General features: G+C 43.2%; 1 protein-coding gene across 2 annotated transcripts in view; it reads left to right on the top strand.

The window, feature by feature from the left end:
* The first annotated feature begins 14,687 nt into the window (after positions 1-14,687).
* Positions 14,688-16,961, top strand: part of SAMTOR (S-adenosylmethionine sensor upstream of mTORC1) — a 60,745-nt gene continuing 58,471 nt past the window's right edge. Inside the window, exon 1 of one of the 2 annotated variants that reach the window (XM_073328119.2) lies at positions 14,688-14,911. In XM_073328119.2, coding sequence (XP_073184220.1) covers positions 14,767-14,911 — 145 coding nt within the window. In that variant the 5' untranslated portion in view covers positions 14,688-14,766. The remainder of the gene's footprint in view (positions 14,912-16,961) is intronic. The other variant, XM_073328120.2, reaches the window with a different exon arrangement.

Below are 16,961 nucleotides of genomic sequence, written 5' to 3'. Positions count from 1 at the left end.
CATGAACGGGAACTCCCTCTCTTGTAGTCAGGCAGATTAGGTGCCTAAACTGTTTCTTATGAGAATGAGTTAGGTGCCTGCCTTACTCCAGACAAAATAGCTTGAGGTGATAGTGCTTAATTCCCCTCTGCCTGAAGAGGAGAAAGGGTTTGAACAAGGTTTCCTGCCTCTCAGGAGAGGTACGCTAACCCCTGAGCTACGGGATAGTTTGAGAGAAAAGGGGGGCTCCATCAGTCTCTCGTTGAAGTGGTTCCACTGTGTATAAATAATTAGAGTCATTGGGCTGGACCCTGGATCATCTACCTCCCAGGGGGATGCCCTGACCCATGAACTATAGATACATTTTCTCTCTTTCTCTCTGGGCTAATGACTTTTTTTATTAGACAAAGAATGGTCTCAACCACTGATATTATGATATAATATCATGCCCACTATACATTTATTATGGTCCACTATACATTTAAGTGCTAAAGACAGTGATGCAGAGATTACCATTTTAGAACATTTAAAATTCAGCTTCTTCTAATAGGTTTCAGAGTAGCAGCCGTGTTAGTCTGTTAGGCAGTTTCCACGATATGCATCTGAGGAAGTGAGCTGTAGCTCACGAAAGCTTATGCTCTAATAAATCGGTTAGTCTCTAAGGTGCCACAAGTCCTCCTTTTCTTTTTGCGAATACAGACTAACACGGCTGCTACTCTGAAACCTGTCATTATGCAAGGCACTGCATTTAGCCGTATGGAGTGGAAATCTATTTGGCAGTTTCCACGATATGCATCTGAGGAAGTGAGCTGTAGCTCACGAAAGCTTATGCTCTAATAAATCGGTTAGTCTCTAAGGTGCCACAAGTCCTCCTTTTCTTCTTCTAATAGTTATTCTGCACATTCAGCATGCATATCAAAGTGGGATTCAAAACAACAAGAGCACAGACATCTTCTTTGCATCCCTCTTGACACCCCAAAGATTTCACACCATACCTGATCATGGAAAGTCTCCCTCCAGCATAAGATAATTGGCTGGGACTTTGTAACAGAGCGACAAATTTCTCCTTTTGTCCCACCCTATTAGAAGTGTAGGACCCTTACAGGGATTTTCAGGTTAAACTAAAGTTAATTTATTGGGTTAAGTGTGGATTGATAGACTCCACCCTGGCTCTAAGGAAAGGAGCGTAGCCCTCTAACAGAAGGAACTAGAATCTGGAATACCTTCAACTATAAATTACAAAATTCCTTTTCATGTATGTTTTTAGTACTGACAACCTCAATGATTCATATTCATGAGACAGGCTTAAAAATGAGATTCTTTAAAAAAAAATAATAAATTTGGAGTCTTCTTAGTTGCTGGCATGGGGGCTTGTAGGAATAACATTATCAAACATTTCTCCACAATTGTGAGGCCTGGAAACTTAACATTTTTTAAAAAATAAAGCTAAGATCCTCATGTAATAACATGAGAGGAGGTGAGGCTTTCAATACTATGAGACTTGTGATAAAATTGTGAATAGGCAACACGGCCTTTTCTTTTCACCTCTGCTTGGTTATAGACATTTTTTTCCTCGAATATTGCCTTGAATGCTTGTTTGACTCCCAAAAGCATTTGAAGTTGTGAAAAGGGGAGGAGGAGAATACTTCCATGACAAAGCTATTAAGCTCTACAACATGGGTTTCATTTGCCATTGCCATACTAAAGGTTCCAAGCTAAATATCAGAATTGGTTACTTCCCAACACAGCCATCCAGCACAGATCATCTAACATGTTTTGATATGCTGATATTTGAATGTAGTGAGGAAGTAGGGAGGAAAAAAAGAGGTGGATGTGATCCATGGATTCTGGGAGATATATGTCATTGACAAGTAAGCTGCAAGTTGACATAAAGAACATAAGCATACAATTGCTATGTTATGGGGGCTCGAGGGCTGCCTTTGGAAGACCAGCCTCCTTTGTTTCAGCTACCTGTTTTATCTGATTCTCCATCTTTAGGCCTGATCTATATTACCATAAGAATATGCTACGAAAACATTTTGAAGTAGGGTCAGCCAGCACAGTTTTGTCCCCTTCAGAGTATATAATAATAGTAGAGTTGTCAAGCAATTAAAAAAATTAATTGTGATTTAGCTCATGATTAATTGCATTGTTAAACAATATAATACCATTTATTTAAATATTTTTGGTGTTTTCTACATTTTCAAATATATTGATTACAACACAGAAGACAAAGTGTACAGCACTCACTTTATTTTTGATTACAAGTATTTGCACTGTAAAAAAACAATAGTATTTTTCAATTCACCTCATACAAGTACCGTAGTGCAATCTCTTTATCATGAAAGTTGAACTTACAAATGTAGAATTATGTACAAAAAAAAACTGCATTCAAAAATTTTAAAAAATGTAAAATTTTAGAGCCTGCAAGTCCACTCAGTCCTATTTCTTGTTCAGCCAATCGCTCAGACAAACAAGTTTGTTTATATTTTCAGAACATAATACTGCCCGCTTCTTGTTCACGTCACCTGAAAGTGAGAACAGGTGTTCTCATGATACTGTTGTAGTCGGCATCGCAAGATATTTATGTGCCAGATGCGCTAAATATTCATATGCCCTTCATGCTTCCACCACCATTTGAAAGGACATGTGTCCATGCTGATGATGGGTTCTGCTTGATAACAATCCAAAGCAATGCAGATCAACACATGTTCATTTTCATTATCTGAGTCAGATGCCACCAGCAGAAGGCTGATTTTCTTTTTTGGTGGTTCAGGTTCTGTATTTTCCGCATCCGAGCGTTGCTCTTTTAAGACTTCTGAAAGCATGCTCCACGCCTCATCCCTCTTGGATTTTGGAAGGCACTTCAGATTCTTAAACCTTGGGTTGAGTGCTGTAGCTATCTTTAGAAATCTCACATTGCATTTTATGAAATCTGCAGAGAAAGTATTCTTAAAATGAACAACATGTGCTCGGTCATCATCCGAGACTACTATAACATGAAATATATGTCAGAATTAGGGTAAAACAGAGCAGGGTACATACAATTCTCCCTCAAGGAGTTCAGTCACAAATTTAATTAACACATTTCTTTTTAACGATCATCATCAGCATGGAACATCTCCTCTGGAATGGTGGCTGAAGCATGAAGGGGCGCATGAATGTTTAGCACATCTGGCACGTAAATACCTTGAATGCCAGCTACAAAAGTGCCATGCAAATGCCTGTTCTCATTTTCTGGTGACACTGTAAATAAGAAAAGGATAGCATTATCCCCTGTAAATGTAAACAACCTTGTTTGTCTTAGCTATTGGCTGAACAAGAAGTAGGACTGAGTGGACTTGTATGCTCTGAAGTTTTACTTTGTTTTGTTTTTGAGTGCAGTTATGTAAGAAAAAAAATCTACATATGTAAGTTTCACTTTCATGACAAAGAGATTGCACTACAGTACTTGTATGAGGTGAATTGAAAAATATTATTTCTTTTGTTTATCATTTGTACAGTACAAATATTTGTATTAAAAATAACATACAGTTTAATTTCAGTTACAACACAGAATAGAATATATATGAAAATGTAGAAAAACATCCAAAATATTTAATAAATTTTAATTGGTATTCTGTTTTTAACAGTGCGATTAAAACTGCAATTAATCACAACTAATTTTTAATTGTGATTAATTTTTTGAGTTAATTGCATGAATTAACTGTGATTAATTGAGAGCCCTACACAATAGCTTTCAAAATTGTGCCCTGCCCACAGTGGGGGCAAAACTACCAGCTGAAACAGCTTTGTTTTTATTAAAAATGGTTTCCTTGTATATGCTTTCACATAACCGTCTGCACCCAGTCTTCCCCTTAGCTGTGGTTTTCATATTGAGTGGTTCCACTTTCTGATTTGACCTGTTCTGGCTACAGTCTTTAGTATGTGGATAACCCTTTCTGATACATTCAGCTCTTTTGCTTGTGCTTTCACAGTTTCTACTGCCCTGCATATTTGGAGAGCTTTTTCTAAAGTTAAATCTCCTTCATGGAGCAGTCTCTCTCTTAACACATTGTCTTTAATGTCAGAAATGATTCTCTCTCTCACCAGAGAATCTGTCAACTCACTAAAGTCACAGATTTTACTGAGTTTCCTTAATTCTGTGGCATATTGCTCAATCATCTCATCAGTTTGTTGCATGCATGTTAAAAATTTTTGTCTATCAAAGGTTTCGTTCCTTTTTGGCCTTCCATGTTCCTCAGATTTATTCAGTATTTTATTTAACTTCATGCTTTCACCTTCTTCGAACTTAAAGTTGTTATAAATATCCATAACAACATGCAAAAAGATTTATGATTTCACTTATCATTTTTCTCCTCTACCCCTATCGCTGCTAAATACAATTCAAATCTCTGTCTGGAATTTTTCCAGTTCTCTTCAACATTGCCTGACAATTGCAGACTAGAAGAAGGTTGCAACACATCCATTTTGGGCTTTCCCTCCCTCCCCTAGTGTGCTCACCAAATACATGCAAAAGCCTCTGTGCCTGGGGCTCCACTTGCTTCCCTGATGCCTCCCTTTGTTTTTGCTTTCAGTTGCAAACACAGGAGTTAACTTCAAAATGTCAGCAGTTTCCTTCTCACTTCTGACACCATGTAACAATTTTGGGGTTCATTAAATAACAAATAAAATGAATGAGAAAGGAATAAAAAAATTAATAAAACAAACTGGAGAGTTTCTGTAGTGAGTGGCTGCACAGAGCCATGCAGTGTTCCCAATCCTTACTTCCAGGGCACATCTCCAAAATCCCACACTCACAACACTATCCCTTATGAGGGAGTGTCTCCAAATCACAATCTTCTCTACAGTGCTCCTATCATTGTAAATTCTTTTTAGCTAAACCATTTAATCTGAAAAGGAATATGAATGTCTGTGATGCTGCTATTCTTAGAGAGACACTCTGTACTGTTTTAGGTATTCACAGATTTATTTTATTGGCAGCATGTGACTGAATCAATCACAGTATTCTTGATGGCTCCAAATATATAGTTATTTTTCCCACCATTCTATATGGTAAATGTTCCAGAATACTTGGCATGCTATTCCTCTACAGTAAACCAAGATGTTATATTCTCTCATCCACGTGTCAGGGCTGCTGCTATCAGACCAGTCTTAAAGCACACAAAGATTCTAATCCATAGCAATTGGGGATCAAAGAATTGTAGGAATGAGTCTAGTGTGGAGAATGCTAAATTCATGGCCTCCATTTGTTTATTAGCAGCAAAAAGAGATACTGTTCTTCTAACCCTAACATGAACATTCTATAATCCTGCATGTGGTGCAGTTACAGGAAAACGGCAATGACTATGTACATATAACCAATAATCCTGAAGTACCACTCCTACTTGCTGTTTCATTTGTCATACCACCATCCTTCACTGTCATAACTCCCAGTCTCTTAAATCTATTAAGAAAATAACATCCTGTCCTTGAATGCATCCGATGCATCTGAATGCATCCGATGAAGTGAGCTGTAGCTCACGAAAGCTTATGCTCAAATAAATTTGTTAGTCTCTAAGGTGCCACAAGTACTCCTTTTCTCCTTCATCCTGTCCTTGGACATTACAATTTGTTTATTCTCAATAGCTTACACCTTAAAGAGTTAATGAGGGCCAGAATTATCCAACTTTTAAAAAGTTGATCACAGGAATTGTCTCAACCTTCTAAGACACTGAGTTCCGCATGTGGGGTACAGTATGTAGGAGTTATGTAAAATAGCATTTCTGTAATTTTTTTCAAAACATATTGCCTTTTACTTTCCTCAAATGACCCCCTTTTTGATGCTGTATAAACAGAGCTGTCCTGCTTCTATTTTTCCTCTCTCCTTTTCAGCATTAATAGGGAACCACTTGCACCTCTCTAGAGTTCAGAGCACCAACACTCAATATCATATAATAATAGAGGATATGAAAAGGAATTGGAGAACCTCAGAGGAAAAATCAGACAAAGGAATCGTTAATGCATACCAGTGGTGTGCATTTCCTATGAAGCCCATCCCTAATGAAAGCCAAAATATATTCCCACATACCTCTTGAGGCTCAGGGAATATAGACAGTGGATCTGCACCTACCACACTCTTGCTGAATCTTCTCTCTAGAGCCACCAATAGTTTGAAAGCTATTTGAGGTTGAGCTGACACTCAGCTCCATTTGTCTCTCAGTGGTTACTGCACCTGCTGGAAAGACATTCCCTCTCCCAGTTCTTTCTGGCACTTGTAGTTCCCAAAAATGTGTAAGGTCAACTTATTCAATGAGTCAGCCTGTCATATCTGCAGTACAAAAAATGATGCAGTACACAATAGTAGAGAGATCCCAAATTGTACTGAAACAGTGGTTGTCATTAGTTGTAAATTGGTACCAGTCCTAACATTTCTACAAAGGTGCACCTGCTTTTCTACACTGGTGAACCGGAGTCTGTACTTAACTGACCCACACAAAGTGCCTACAATTTAAAGATGCTCCCAATTCTTGGGATACTAATGCTGTCAACTCCATTATTCTTTCTTTTAAATATTTTTATGTTCTCTCTTATTCATCTCCTTTCAAAGTAAATAATCCAAATCTTTTCAATCTTTCTTCGTATGAGAATTTTTTCATGCTTCTAATAACTTGCCGAAATCCATCTATTTCTGCACTATCCTTTTGTGAGATGGGATAACCACTATTCTATACACACTATTCTAAATGAGGCAGAACCACTGATTTATGTAATGCATTGGTTTCATGCCTTATTGACATACACTATACCTTTACAGTTTCAAAGCTTAAAGAAAAGCCAGAAACTAAAAGCATAAATAACACAATAGACTTATGTTTATATTCTTTGACCTGATGTCAATAGCAAATTGTTCTATTAATTTACGTCTTATTCTTGTTCTTGTATTTTTTTTAATTAATTGAAAATGAGAATATCTGACATCTTCTAGCTAACAGAAAATATAATGGTACATAAACAACTGGTGAGAAACTTGCACTAGTCGATTAAAAATACCTAAGTGAGACTAACAAACTTTTTAGACATCTACTGAGTAAATCTAGATCAACGCCTTGATCTATAAATCAGCACCCTATCTTCAATGGTGGTTGGGTGCAGGTACATGGGTTTGCCTGGACAGCCCTCACTGTAGGATCAGGCCCAAAAGGAAGAAACAAAGGATGTCGCTGAATTATGAGACACTTGCAATGAAGGAATTCCATTTGGGCAAATTCAATTTGGTATCCATTCTTCCAGCTTTGTTAATGCATTTATCACCAATACTACCCTGCCTTTAGGTAGAGAAAACTCCAGCTCACAAGAGACAATCCCTTTTGTCTCTGCTCTGGCTCCCAAGCAGAGAAAAAAAACCTCTAACTGCTTTCAGCTTAAAACCTGCTTTCCAGCAGCCCAAAGGGGGAAAAATATTTCCTTTTAAAATCTGTGCTTCTGGTTAAAAAAAAAATCTCAAAATTGATCTCAAAATGATTTCAAGTTAATCCCACTGCTCTGCCACCATGTCAAGGTTCCTTCCCCACTTGGAACTCTAGGGTACAGATGTGGGGACCTGCATGAAAACCCCCTAAGCTTATTTTTACCAGCTTACGTTAAAACTTCCCCAAGGTACAAACTATTTTACCTTTTGCCCTTGGACTTTATTGCTGCCACCACCAAACATCTAACAGATATATAACTGGGAAAGAGCCCACGTGGAAATGTCTTTCCACCCAAAATCCTCCCAAACCCTACACACTCCCTTTCCTGGGGAAGGTTTGATAAAAATCCTCACCAATTTGCATAGGTGAACACAGACCCAAACTGTTGGATCTTAAGAACAATGAGAAAGCAATCAGGTTCTTAAAGGAAGAATTTTAATAGAAGAAAAAGTAAAAGGATCACCTCTGTAAAATCAGGATGGCAAATACCTTACAGGGTAATCACATTAAAAACATAGAGAATCCCTCTAGGCAAAACCTTAAGTTACAAAAAGACACAAAAACAGGAATCTACATTCCATTCAGCACAGCTTACTTTCTCAGCCATTTAAAGAAAACAGAATCTAATGCATACCTAGCTTACTTATGAAGTTCTAAGACTCCATTCCTGTTCTATCCCCGGCAAAAGCATCACACAGACAGACAGAGAGAGAGAACCTTTGTTTCTCCCCCCTCCAGCTTTTGAAAGTAACTTGTCTCCTCATTGGTCATTTTGGTCAGGTGCCAGCGAGGTTATCCTAGCTTTACAGGTGAAAGGGTTTTTCCTCTGGCCAGGAGGAATTTGAAAGGTGTTTACCCTTTCCTTTATATTTATGACAAGGGGCTTCCCTTGATATAGGGCTAACAGAACTGTCATATGCTGCCACACAGCAGTCTCTGATGCAGAGAACAAGGGTGGGAGGTTACATTGTTGGAGCACACTTTACTCTAGCTACTCACTGCTGCTGAATGGCACTTAGGGAGTTATTGCAGGCAGCCATAAATCAGAGCAGCCCAGGCAGCTGCCTGCAGAAGGTAGGTGGGGAGGGATGGGTTGCCTACAGATATCTTGATTTCCACTGGCCTGAGTTGCACCGAGCCCAGAAACAGGAATGTTAGTTCTATAAAGGCAGAATGGATATTTTCAGAGTGTTTATGATGGTCAGAAGGTTCAGAGTAAGGAGACAGACCTGCTAAGGCTTACTCTTTGGTAGAGAGATTCACTTATTTTGAACTGAATTATTTTTAAAGGAGTTTTTACAATTTTCTCCACTGGGGAGGATCAATTTTACCAGGCCTATTTCAGAGAGATGTAAAATCTGACCCATTTAAATTGTCACCGCTCAAATAAGCCTGCTTGTCTGATCCTTGGCACTTGGGTACAATCTGAAAAGTCAATGGTGATGTAAAGAAAAGAGGGAAGAGAGCCTAGGGAGAAAAAGACAAGGTCAAATCTGCAGAATGCAATTTGTCAGAGTGTATTCACTATTATGGCCAACTTTTATCATCTGCTCTCTCTGGCTAGGCTGGTAAGTATCGTGAAAAGATCCTCTCCAGAAGATCTGAGTGTACTTGTCTAGAGACAAACCTAAATCAGTCAACACAGGATTATGCCTTAGAGTTGTAGGCTCTCTCAAACTAGGACCATATACAAAAAAGGTGCTGTCTTTGGGACGGAGGGTAGAAACCAATTTGGCCACAGCAAGCCACAAGAGTTAGGAAGGGGTGGCGGGAGTGCAAAACTTAGCCAAGGAGCTTAGAGCAAGCTCCACCTCTTGTGAAAACTGGTTTGGGATCTTTAAAGTCTCCGTAGAGCAGTCAGTACAGTGACTACAGAGGTCTTGTCATCAGAAAGCAGACACACAAGCTGCATGAAACCCGTTGTATTTCCCTTGGAATTTAAGGGGATTCTGAAATTTGAACTTGCGGCTCTGGGAATTTTACAGCAGATGCTGAAACAAGTAAGTTATTCCCGGGGCCCCAAGAAAAGCCTTCAGGTGATTGCCTGAAAGACCTGGGCATTCCCACTGAAGTCAGTACAGAACTCCCACAGGGTGTGATGGTGCAGGATCAGGCCCCACTAGATACAGTGAGTTAGGCTGGCTTGAGAGACAAGGTGCATGAGATAATATCTTTTATTGGACCAGCTTCAGTTGGTGTGAGAAACAAGTTTTTGGGCTACACAAAACTCTTCTTCGGGTCTGAAAGGTACTAAGGGCAAGCCTACACTTAAAATGCTGCATCAGTGCAGCTTCACCACTGTAGCGCTTTAATGAAGACTTTATAAGCCAATGGGAGAGCACTCTCCCTTTGGTTTAGTTAATCCACCTCCCTGAGAGGCGGTAGCTATGTCAGCAGGAGAAGCTCCCCCACGAACATAGCACTGTCTGCATGGATTTTTTATACCCCTGAGCAACGTAGTTATACCAATATAGGTCTACAGTATAGACCAGACCTAAGAGTGTCAGAGCTAAATACAAGATTGAACAAAAAGTGTAGTGTAAGTAGCTAGCACGTATTCTAAGGCAGCGTTTCTCAAATGTGGCCACCGTGACTGCATGCGGCCTCCAGGGGCTTTTCTTGCAGCCATACCTTCCTGGTCAGTGATTGCGGGGCGGGGCGGGGGGGGGGGGCGCAGCAGCCCCTCCCTCAGGGCCACCAACAGTGGTTAAGCCAGGGGTGGGCAAACTTTTTGGCCCAAGAGCCACATCGGGGTGTGAAACTGTATGGAGGGCTGGGTAGGGAAGACTGTGCCCCCAAAACAGCCTGGCCCCCATCCTCTATCCACCCCCACCCACTTCCCACCCCTTACTGCCCCCCTCAGAACCTCCGACCCATCCAACCCCCTCCCCCTGCTCCCTGTCCCTGGACTGCCCTGACCCCTATCCACACCCCTGTCCCAGGCCCCCCGGGACTCTTATGCCCTATCCAACCCCACCTGTTCCCCGACCCCTGATCGCCCTGCCCCAGAACCTCGGCCCTATCCAACGGCCCCCTGCTCCCTGTCCCCTACCCACCGGGACCCCCTACGCAACTCCGCCGCCCCCTTACCATGTCGTTCAGAGTGGCAGGTGCTTGCAGCCCTGCTGCCCTGACGGAGCCAGCCATGCTGTCCGCACGGCGGGGTAACTATGGAGGTGGGGGGACAGCTGGGGTGGGGCTGGGGGCTAGCCTCCCCAGGCAGGAGGTCAAGGGCCGGGTAGAACGGTCCCGCGGGCCAGATGTGGCCCGTGGGCAGTAGTTTGCCCACCTCTGGGTTAGGCCCTGCCTCCCTCTGGAGACACACAAGCTGGAGGAGCAGGCAGCCAGTGAGTTCCCTACCTTTCTGGGGTCGGTGGGGTCAGGCTCTAGCTCTGGGATGGCTGGTGGCAGCCATGGAGATTCAGGCTCTCTTTCCCAGGCTGTGCGACGGCGGGCTGTGGTTCCGAGCTCACTCCCTACCCCACATCACCCCCGGCCTCTGCTACCTCCCCCAGGGCCCGATTGCCCCTGACCCCTGGTGCCTCCATACCCACCTCCCCCATCCAGGGCTTAATTTGACCCTGGGCTTGCCAGGACTGAGTAATTCTGCTGTGAAAAGTGATATTTGTATGTTTGCTAATAACACTTTTCACAGCAGATTTAGTAGCTAGCAAGTCTTAAAAAAACAAAAAAGCAAAAGAAACAACAAGAAAAAACAAACAAGAACATGCAAAGCACCTTATTTGTGTTTCTATTCTGTTTAGGTCCAGTAAAGAATAGTGACAACTGTACATTATTTTTATTGTTGAGTCTATCCTACATAAATAAATTACAACGATTTGGACACATATATGTGCATATTTGTTTTTCCTAAAGTTAATTAAGTATTTTGAGAAAAATTATCAGAGTGGCCACCAGCAAGAGTTGGTAGCCACACTCTGAGGTCACCAAAAATTTTGTTATGAGAACCCCTGTTCTAAGGGACCATACAAGGTGAAGTGGTCTGTTAACACCTCTGTAGTCACAGGACAAAAATGGGGGTTAGTGAGTTACAGATTGTTGTAATAAGGCATATATCTAGTGTCTTTATTAAAACCAGGATTCTTAGTGTCTAGCAAAGTTATGAATTTAAGCTCCCAGGCTCGTCTTTGAAAGTGTTGTGCAGGTTTCCTTTGAGGATTAGGACTGAGAGGTCAGATATAGAGTGATTGCTTTGTGAAAAGTGCTCACCCACAAGTGATCATTTTCTTGTGCGAGATCAATCAAGAGCATAGTGATTGTCTGGTTTCACCCACATTGTTCTTATTGGGGCATTTAGAGCACTGGATGAGGTACACCACATGTCGTGATAGGCACTTATAAGACCATGGCCCATACTACATGGGGACCCTTGTGACCGGGTGCCGGGGTTGGACCACACTGAGAATGCTCTCAGAGCAGACAGCAAGAAATAGGGAAGACAATCCACAAAGCTGGTGATTTATTCTATAATTAGGTTCACCAAGCCAGTAACAAAAGAGCTTCTGCAGTACCACACTGGTTAACCAGAAGCCAAACGCAGTCCCCTTTAGGCATTCCAGCCCTTGGCTCTAATGCAGACAACCAATGAGAGATGTTAATGCAAACCTATTTCACCATATGTGAGTTTCTTACTAATCCTAAAAAGAAAAGGAATACTTGTGGCACCTTAGAGACTAACCAATTTATTTGAGCATAAGCTTTCGTGAGCTACAGCTCACTTCATCGGATGCATTCAGTGGAAAATACAGTGAGGAGATTTATATACACACAGAACATGAAAAAATGGGTGTTTATCATGCACACTGTAAGGAGAGTGATCACTTAAGATGAGCTATTACCAGCAGGAGAGTGGGGGGAGGCGAGGGAAGAAAACCTTTTGGAGTGATAATCAAGGTGGGCCATTTCCAGCAGTTAACAAGAACGTCTGAGGAACAGTGCGGGGGGGAGGTAATAAACAAGGGGAAATAGTTTTACTTTGTGTAATGACTCAACCACTCCAGTCTCTATTCAAGCCTAAGTTAATTGTATCCAATTTGCAAATTAATTTCAATTCAGCAGTCTCTCCTTGGAGTCTGTTTTTGAAGTCTTTTTGTTGAAGAATAGCCACTTTTAGATCAGAAATTGAGTGACCAGGGCGGTTGAAGTGCTCTCTGACTGGTTTTTGAATGTTATAATTCTTGACATCTGATTTGTGTCCATTTATTCTATTGCATAGACATTGTCCGGTTTGGCCACTGTACATGGCAGAGGGGCATTGTTGGTACATGATGGCATATATCACATTGGTAGATGTGCAGGTGAACGAGCCTCTTATGGTGTGGCTGATGTGATTAGGTCCTATGATGGTGTCCCTTGAAAATATATGTGGACAGAGTTGGCAACAGGCTTTGTTGCAAGGATAGGTTCCTAGGTTAGTGTTTTTGGTGTGTGGTTGCCGGTGAGTATTTGCTTCAGGTTGGGGGCTGTCTGTAAGTGAGGACTGGCCTGTCTCCCAAGATCTGTGAGAGTGAGGGATCATCCTTCAGGATAGGTTGTAGATCCTTGATGATGCGCTGGAGAGGTTTAAGCTGGGGGCTGAAGGTGACGGCTAGTGGCATTCCGTTACTTTCTTTGTTGGGCCTGTCTGGAGTAGGTGACTTCTGGATATTCTTCTGGCTCTGTCAATCCATTTCTTCACTTCAGCAAGTGGGTATTGTAGTTTTAAGAATGCTTGATAGAGATCTTGTAGGTGTTTGTCTCTGTCTGAGGGATTGGAGCAAATGCGGTTGTATCTTAGAGCTTGGCTGTAGAAATGGATCATGTGGTCTTGATGAAAGCTGGAAGCATGTAGGTAAGTATAGTGGTCAGTAGGTTTCCGGTATAGGGTGGTGTTTATGTGGCCATCACTTATTAGCACTGTAGTGTCCAGGAAGTGGATCTGTTGTGCGGACTGGTCTAGGCTGAGGTTGATGGTGGGATGGAAATAGTTGAAATCATGGTGGAATTCCTCAAGGGCTTCTTTTTCATGGGTCCAGATGAGGAATTCCACCATGATTTCAACAATTTCCATCCCTTGTGCTCCTTGTTTTTTTTGCTGATACAGACTAACACGGCTACCACTCTGAAACCTGTCACTATGATAGATAATATATGCTTATAAACAGGATAATCATATTTAGCAAATCATAACCTTTCAACTTTGTATAAAGATACGCTTTGTATAAATTTTGTTGCGATTATATAAACAGATAGCAACACTGATACAAGTGGTCATTTTCAACCATACAGCATCACAGACCCCACCGTGAAAGAAATCTTACCTGAACCATCTCTTCTGCCCTTCAACCCCCTAACCTCTCCAAGCTGATCATAAGAAGCAAGCTCCCCATGGACCAGGACACACCAACTCAAAGTGACAGCAGACCCTCCAGAACAATAGATGCAAAACCTGCAGACATATCTCCACTGCTACCATGATCAACACTCTCCCCTGCCCCGACCACAACACACCTTTCAAGATCCATGGGTCCTACACATGCCTATCAGAACATGTGGTGTACCTCATCCAGTGCACTAACTTCCCCAATAACAACTATGTGGGTGAAACCAGACAATCACTAGGCTCGCCAATGAACTCCCACAAGAAAATAATAGAAGACAAAAGCTCTACCACCTGTGTGTGAACACTTTTCACAAAGCAATCACTTGATAGCTGATCAGGCCTCATCCTCAAAGGAAACTTGCGCAACACTTTCAAATGATGAGCCTGGAAGCTTATATTCATAACTCTGCTGGCCACTAAAAAATAATGGACTGAATAGAGACATCGGATTTATGGCTTATTACAACAATCTGTAGCCCATTAACTCCCCCTTTTTGTCCTATGACTGCAAAGGTGTTAATGGGCCACTTCACCTTGAACCATCCCATACAACACGTGCTACCAATCTAGTCCACCTTGCATTTGGCTGTGACCTCGGAGTACCTGGCCCAGACCTGAAGAAGAGCTCTGTGTGGCTCAGAAACTTGCCTCTCTCACCAACAGAAGTTGGTCCAATACAAAATATTATCTCACCCACCATGTCTCTCTAATGTCCTGGGCCGCACACCACTACACTGCAGACAAGGCTGGCCTCAGGCAGCTCCGCCTCCGGCCCTGGCTTGTGAGTGCCCCCGCGCTGTCAATGACTGAGGACTACACTTCCCAGCAGGCAGGGCGGGACATCACATGACCACGCATGCCCAGTGCTTGCTCTGACCTGCCGTAGAGACAGAGCGGAGCACTCTCGCCTCCCGGCCGGGCTGCGCACGGAGGGGGAGGAGCCGCGGTAACACCATGGAGCCCGAGCCGCGGCCCGGGGTCGCCGCCGCTGCCGTGGCCGTGACCCAGCCCCCGGAACAGGAGAGGAAGCTGGAGCAGGAGAAGCTCTCCGGGGTGGTGAAGAGCGTCCACCGACGGCTGCGCAGGAAGTACCGGGAAGGTAAATGCCGGGGCACGGCTGGGCCCGCCCCCCGCCCCGAGCCCCTCGGCGGCCGCGGGTGGGCGGTTAGAGCTGCCCGTGGGGCCCAAGCAGCCGCCGCCTGCACCGGGCCCGGGGGAAGGGGAGTGGAGCCGGGCCGGGGAGCCGCCCCCTGCACGGAGCCCAGTCTTGGGGAGCTCCGTCTAGGTTTAGCAGTTGGGGCCTGGAAGGGTGTGTGTGTGTGGGGGGGGGGGGGGGGGAGCTAGATCCTTCCCCAATGCGGGGGCCCGGGTCTCGGTTTCACGCCTCTTTTCGTGGCGGGCCCCCCCCCCCCCCAATAAACACGGGGGCGGGGAGCTGCAGCCTTTGCATGCAGCTGTAGGCGCTGCTCAGAGGCTGGAGCGTTGTGTTTGTGCACCTCCGTGCCCAGGGTACTTCATCCTGCAGAGCCCCGCTCGGCTGCCCGTTGGGCTGCTCACGGCTGGCAAAGTGTCCCTTTGTCCTGCGGCCTGTCGTGTCTCCTCTCTCTCCTCCTCCTCCTCCCCCTCACAAAGCTGCTTTTCCTGGCCGAGGAGTGCTCAAATTTCTGAGCTTCTTCCTTGGGATGTGCAGACAATAGGAGTCCTATGGCAACTTCCACTTTCTCTGTGTGTGTGTATATATATATATATAATGTATATATGTGTGTGTGTATATATTCTTACTATATGTTCCATTCTGTGTATCCAATGAAGTGGGCTGTAGCCCACGAAAGCTTGTGCTCTAATAAATTTGTTAGCCTCTAAGGTGCCACAAGTACTCCTGTTCTTTTTATGGATAAATGATACCCTGTGATGTAAAAACAGACTTAATTTATATCAATAACCAAGTGCATTATAACCTGTCTAATCTGCATATCCTCAGTCCCACTCATCCTAAGACTTAATAGCTGATGTTGTAGTGAGCTCCTCCAACAAACTTTTACATTATGAAGTATATTATCTCACCTGACCGGTAGCCCTGGACATATGATCCAGGAGGTCATTGGTAAGAATGCTTGCTTTACCCTCCTCCATGAGAGTCTCAAATGTGTGCACGCTGTTGTGTGGGATTGGGATAGCAGAAGCACCCCAGAAATTAGACATACCAGTTTGAAGATTTAAAATATGGCAAACTGTAAAGTTGAGATTAATAGATCTTCATATCAAAAAGGACTATTATCCTCTAGTCTGACCTCCTGCAAAACAGAGGCCATACTATTTCATCCAATAATCCGTGCATCAGGGCCATAATTTCTGATTGAGCTACAGTATATATCTTTTACAAAAATATTCATGGAATGGAAACTGTTCTTGTAATAATTAATAATAATAATAAATACTTAGCTCTTATATAGCATTTTTAATTGTTAAGTCTCAAAATGCTTTACATTTCAAACTAGTTCCTGCCTCTTAGTCCGTGGCTGCTTGAAGGCCATCTTGCTGCAGAACTGATACTATGCTGCTCTGTGTGGAGTCTCCCCAAATTCTAAGAACACATGTTTCTTCTGCCTCCTAGCCCAAATTTGCATGTGATTTGGTCTTAGCTATCCACTGGATAGATCTGTCAGCTCTTTCATGCTGGAGACCAAGGAGCCTTGGTTACTCCAGCCCTTCTGGGCATGTCTACACCACATCTGGGAGTGAGCCTCTCTGTCTGGGTCTACAGAGTAAAAATAGCTGTGTGAATGTTGCTTTGACATTGAGGCTCAGGCTGGCACTCGGGCTCTCAAGCCCACACCTATTCCCCTCAGTCTTGAAAGCCCAAGCTCCAGTCCAAGCTACAGTGTCTACAGCTATTTTTAGTACACTAGCATGAGCCCCATTACCGTAAGTCTGTCAACTGGGGTTGGGAAGCTCATTCCCAGATACAGTGTAGGCATACGCATAGTGGCCACATAAGCTTGAAAGGATTTCTCTCATCTTCCAGGCTGAGGAACCATTATCAACACATACAGCTTAGCTGCTCAAATTGTGTTCTGTTGCCAGGACTTGTGCTTTTGGCAGTTCACACTTTTCTGTTATTTCAGCCTGTCTGCAGATTCAGAAAGACA

This window comes from Lepidochelys kempii, chromosome 1, assembly GCF_965140285.1.
Source record: "Lepidochelys kempii isolate rLepKem1 chromosome 1, rLepKem1.hap1, whole genome shotgun sequence".
In the NCBI taxonomy this organism is placed as follows: domain Eukaryota; kingdom Metazoa; phylum Chordata; order Testudines; family Cheloniidae; genus Lepidochelys; species Lepidochelys kempii.
Note: the sequence above shows the minus strand (reverse complement) of the source record. Positions and strands in the feature narration are given on the sequence as shown.